This window comes from Indicator indicator, chromosome 23, assembly GCF_027791375.1.
Source record: "Indicator indicator isolate 239-I01 chromosome 23, UM_Iind_1.1, whole genome shotgun sequence".
Lineage (NCBI taxonomy): Eukaryota > Metazoa > Chordata > Aves > Piciformes > Indicatoridae > Indicator > Indicator indicator.
Window position 1 is genome coordinate 4,206,218 of NC_072032.1, and position 5,423 is coordinate 4,211,640.

A 5,423-nucleotide genomic window follows, 5' to 3' on the forward strand; every position below is an offset into this window, starting at 1 on the left:
AACCAAGGCCTCTTCCAGCAAAACCTTCCAGAAAGATTTAACACCAGCCCTACCATCTCCCCGCAGCTGCTGCTCTTCAGGCTTTAAACATGTTGGCCAAATTCCTGCTGCAGAGAGGCATCACCCGTGCCAGGTGACAGTGGTGGCATCCCATCCCCTGCAGGGCTATTTCTGCAGTCGATTGTACACCAGAAAGGCTGAGATCAGAGCAATGCCCACAGCTGGAAGGATGTAGGGCAGGGACGGTCTGCTGATGTCCCTGGGGGACACTCCGGCCTCAGGCAAGCTGCTCACAGTCCCACAGCCCCTGCTTGGGTCCAAAACTGGAGGGTTTCCAAGGGGATCGGCTCCATCCTGGATGTTGTTGCCTTCCCTGAGCTGGATGCTGGGGTAGTGGTCCTCATGGATACTCAGGGAGGTGCTGTCCCAGCTCGGAGGTGGATGGGAATCTCTGCTTGCTCCAGCTGCCTCCTCTTCCCTGGGGTCTGCATGAGCTGGTGGAGCTGGGCATCTCGAGGAGAGCCTGGAGAATGCTTCTCCTGAGCTGGAGCTATCTGTGCTCACCATGAGTGCGTCGCTGTTTAAGCTGAAGCTAGGTACAGAGAGGAGGGTACCTGGCTTGCTGAGCTCCACATCATCCTCCACACCGCTGCAAGGCTCCCCGATACCTGTGTCACAGCTCACCCGGCATGCCATCCTCCCAGATGGGACTTCCAAGCTTCCTGCAACATGGGGGAGAGGGTCCACCAAGGCTGGGAGCACCTTTGGGAGACAATGAGAGAGGCTGGGTACCACTGGATGCATCCATCTGGCCTGGTCTTAGGCACTGGTGTCACAGGGCAAGCCCACCTCAGCACTCAACCACCACCAACAGCAAGGCTGGGTCACAGGTAACTCCCAGGGCTGGGACACTCAGTGGGGCAGGGAAGTTTTGGGGCTCTAAGGGAGAATCAGGAAGCATGGAAGTGAGACAAGCAACAAGGAGAGGGGTGGAAAGAGACACCTGGAAGCCAGGAGACTGACTGGAAGGAATGAAAGCCTGACAAGCCTTGGCTCTCTTCTCTCATGCTCCAAAGTACAGCATCCAGATGGGGGCATGAACACATGAAAAAAGCCCCGAATAAACTCACCACCAGCTCAAAATCTGACACTGAGCAGCAAATCTGCTCAGGGGGAACTCACAAGAATCTGAGTGAAATGCAAGTGGCAGAGGGAAAGGTCACCTACTTTCTCCTTTGTTGGCACAGAGGGGGTGCTGCTGGCCATCTCCCCCATGGGTGGCTTGTCCTCTCGTGCAAGATTCAGGGGGGTGGTGTGAGATGGAGAAGTGTCTGTAGGCACAGGGGTAGAAACTGGGGTGGCTGTTTCCATCCGTGTGTCTGCTGGGAAGAAAACAAAAGACATTGTGTTCATCAGGAGACCTCCAAGAGTTCTGCTTCTCCCCAGGGATGCCACAGCAGGACACTCCCAGAGCTGTGGAGGTCAGGGAGAGGACCCAGCAATACTGGGTGCTGCTCATGACCCTGGCTCTGCTGTGGCACTTGAGTTCTCCTCCTAGGTGCATGTAAAGCAGACGGCACCAGCCAAGCCAGCACCCCCAATATACTCCTCCCTTGCAGAGCAGGGTGGCCCCAGGCTGCTGAAAAGGGGGTGCAGAGGCATTCAGCTGAGGGGGTTTATATCAGGGATGAAGTAAGTACCTTGGCCAAGTCTTGCTCAGGACATTATGCCAAAGCACAGCGAGCCAACAACTGCAACAACAAAACCAGGGAAAAACAGAGGAAAACAGGCAGCCAGGCTGGATTTCTGCACAACCTAACCTACTCCTTCCCTGAAGAAGGCCCCTGCAGTCCAGCAGATGGGTGACAACAACAGAGAGCTCTTCTCCACATCTCCAGGGGCCATGACAACATTGGGCTGTTCCTCATCAACAGCCATAGCTACAACCGTTCTCTGGGAGGGTTCTCCTGGCCTCCTGGCAGGGCCCTACGCACACCAGCACCTTCTCTGACACTTTCCACCCTCATTGCCAAGCAGGATGGGCACTGGGCTGCACGTTCAACCCTGCTCCCTGTCAGCACAGTGGAGAGGAAACCCACCTGTGTCTCCTCCATCCTCTTGCTGACCTGCTCCTCCATCCTCCTCCATCCTGATCTGCTTCTGCTCCACATCGAACTGCTGCTGGATGAGGAGGGGGCTGCGCACATCCACGAAGCTCCCCGGGGGCTCAGAGCTGGGCACAGCCTGGTTCTTTGGTGTGGAGTCTGAGGGCTGCAGCCCCTCGCCTCGGGGTGACTCAGTGGAGATGTATGAGTCCTCCTGGGGCTCGTTCCGGGGCGGCAGGGGGTGGTGGGCAGCGCCCGGCTGCCTGGCTGGCAGCCCCAGGCCCGGTGCACCACGCTGCAGGTGGTTGGCATTGCCAAAGCAGCCGTTGTCCACGCACACCGGGTGCTGCGGGCGGCTCAGCCAGGCCTGGCCCTGCTCGGGGTGGACAGCCAATGCCACATCCATGCTGGCTGCCCCATGGGTGGCCTCAGTGGGCTGCAGGAGGTGCCCCTCTCTGCTGTTCCCATTGCTGGTTCCATCACAGACAGTGCTTCCAGGCAGAGGTGGCTGGGGACTCTCTTGATCTGGGAGGGTTTTGGAGAGCTGGAAGGAAATCATAGAATCACTTCAGCTGGAAAAGCCCTTCGAGACCATCGAGTCCAACCATTCTCTAACTCTACCAAGGCTGGTGCTAAACTGTGTCCCTCAGCATCACATCTCTGCTTCTTTGAAACACCTCTAGAGATGATGATTCAGCCACCTTCCTGGGGAGCCTGTACCAGTGTTTGAGTACCTGAGAACCCTTTCAGTGAAGAAGTTTCTTCTAATGTCCAACCTGGACCTTCCCTGATACAACTTGAGGCCATTTTCTCTTGTTCTATTGCTTGTTACTTGATAGAAAAGAATGAGTCCCACCTGGCTCCAGCCTCCTTTCAGGGAGTTGTAGAATGCAGCTGTGTGAAACTGCTGTAGCAGGGAGCCCAGACTAACAGAGCAGACCCCACATGCCCGTCTGTGGCAGGGAAGCAGGAGAGGGGAGCAGTTACAGGATTGTGTGTAGGCTATAAGATGCCAGACACAAGTATGGAATCATAGTCACAGAATCATTTTGGTTGGAAGAGACCTTTAAGATCATCAAGTCCAACCATTAACCCATCACTGTCAGGTCATGCAGCAAGATCAGAAGTAAGAAGCTGCTCGGGGTTCCCTCGACACACACAGCCCTACCACAGGCTCCCCACACCCCACTCTGGTTCAAAAGGGACCTTTGTGTGCCTGTCTGATGCATGCTCCACTCACCGACTCCTGCACTGGGGTCCTGGCGTCCTGCTCAGTGGTGGCAACCCTGGGCAGGTCTTGGCACAGCTGCTCTGCCAAGGGTGCACTCGGAGCTGGGACAGGCTGTGGGGGTGGGGTCTGGGCGCGGATGGAGGTGGCAGGATGGGCACTGCTGGCTGCAGGAGGGAAGGGACCAGCAGCAGGAGCCGGTGCACCTGGAGGAGCTGAGGTGGCTTGTGAGTGAGGACCTTGGAGAAAAAGACAAGGAGACAGATGTGTGGGGCAGAGGCTGCTCCTCACCTGCCCCTGCCTCTGCTCTGTCCCATCAGCCAAGCCTGCAGCACCCCCGAATCCACCTTTCCATCTCCCCCCAAGCAACAAAGCCAGCCCACTGCCAACACAAGCACCTTCAAACAAGGGCCCTGGAACCCCTGAGCACATCACTGGGGTGAGGGACAACTCTGGGGACAGTCACAGGCACCCTTGGGACACTGGGGCAGGGAGAGAGGCCAGCTGCTGGACACCAGAAGATGTGGGTCCAGTTCCCATCTCCACCAGACACCCCTGGGACAGCACTGAAGGCTGAGGAGGCCACGTACAGACTTGCCAGGAGTCGTAGACATGCTGCAGCTCATCAGCCAGGTGCCCAGCGTTGTTGTGGCGCAGCGCATCGATGAGGTCAGGGACCCAGCCCTGCCGGCACTTCAGGTGCTGGTAGAACCTATAGACAGTGGCCTGGCTTCCCCGTGTCTCCTCCCGGGAGTGAAGCTCATCCTACAGAGAACACAGCAGCTCTGAGAGGCTCTGGCTTCAACCTACAGCACCTACGTGTTGCCTGAGCTATAGGCTGATGGGAAGTTCATCCTGAACAGCACGCACAAGGCATCTAAGAGATGGTCTGGCTTAGAGGTAAAGCAGCTACACGTTGCCTGAGCTATACATTGAAGGGTTCATCCCATATAAAACACACGGAGGATCTAAAAGAGGCTCTGGCTTCAACCTAAGGCAGCTATACATTGCCTAGCTGTATGCTGAGGTTCATCCTAAACAGAACACACAAGGCATCTAAAAGATGATCTGGCTTAGAGGTAAAGCAGCTATATGTTGCCTGAACTACACATTGAAATGAACTTCATTGCATATAAAACACAGAGAAGATCTAAAAGAGGATCTGGCTTCAACATAAGGCAGCTATACTTTGCCTGAGCTGTATGGTGAAGGGAAGTTCACCCTAAATAGAACACAGCATGTAAGAAATGATCTGGCTTAGAGGCAAAGCAGCTGTATGTTGCCTGAGCTGTACACTGAAGTGATGTTCACTGCACATAAAACACACAGAGGGTCTAAGAGGGGCTCTGGCTTCAACATAAGGCAGCTGTACACTGGTGGAGCTGTATGTTGAAGTTCATCCTCAAGAGAATACACAGGGCATCTAAGGGAAGGTCTGGCTTGGACATAAGGCAAGCTATATGTTGCTTGGGCTGTATGGGAAGGAAGGAGCCTGGCAGGACTTGGGAAGCAGGGAATTACTCTGTCAGCGTCGGTCAGGCAGCTCAGGGAATCGGCCAGCGATGCCACCCGGATGTTCCTGAAATTCCTCAAGTTTTTCAAAATGTACTCGTACACTTTGTCTTCAGCAAACCCCATCCTGGCTCCACACCTGCCCAGAGAGGGACATAACATTAGTGGAGGGCTGCAGGGGATGCTTGGCTTTTAGGAAATCGTTTGGGTTGGAAAAGACCTGTATGATCATCAAGTCAAACCACTCTCAACTCTAGAAAGTCTGGTGCTAAGTCCCTCAGCACCACAGCTGTCTCTCTAGAATTCTAAACACCTCCAGGGAGGGGATTCAACCACCTCCTGTAGGAGCCTGCTCCAGTCTGAGAACCCTTTCAAGGAAGAAGTTTCTTCTAACATCCATCATAAACTTCCCTTGGCCAAACTTGAGGCCATTTCCTCAGTTCCCATCACTCCTTCCTTGGGAGACCACCAGCCACCTGGCTCTAACCTTTCAAGAAGTTGTGGAGAGCCAGAAGGTCTCCCCTCAGCCTCCTTTTCTGCAGGCTAAACAACTCCAGTTCCTTTAGCTACTCTTCTCT

At 54.9% G+C, this 5,423-nt stretch overlaps 1 protein-coding gene across 1 annotated transcript; it reads right to left on the reverse strand.

Moving 5' to 3' along the window:
* Positions 1–136: 136 nt before the first annotated feature.
* Positions 137–4,971, reverse strand: MAVS (mitochondrial antiviral signaling protein). Its single transcript, XM_054391419.1, has 6 exons — positions 4,855–4,971; positions 3,924–4,098; positions 3,346–3,500; positions 2,100–2,649; positions 1,228–1,382; positions 137–762 (listed from the first exon to the last, which is right to left on the reverse strand). Exons 1-6 carry the CDS (start codon positions 4,969–4,971, stop codon positions 166–168), a joined length of 1,749 nt encoding a protein of 582 aa, XP_054247394.1. The 3' UTR covers positions 137–165.
* Between the last annotated feature and the right edge of the window lie 452 nt (positions 4,972–5,423).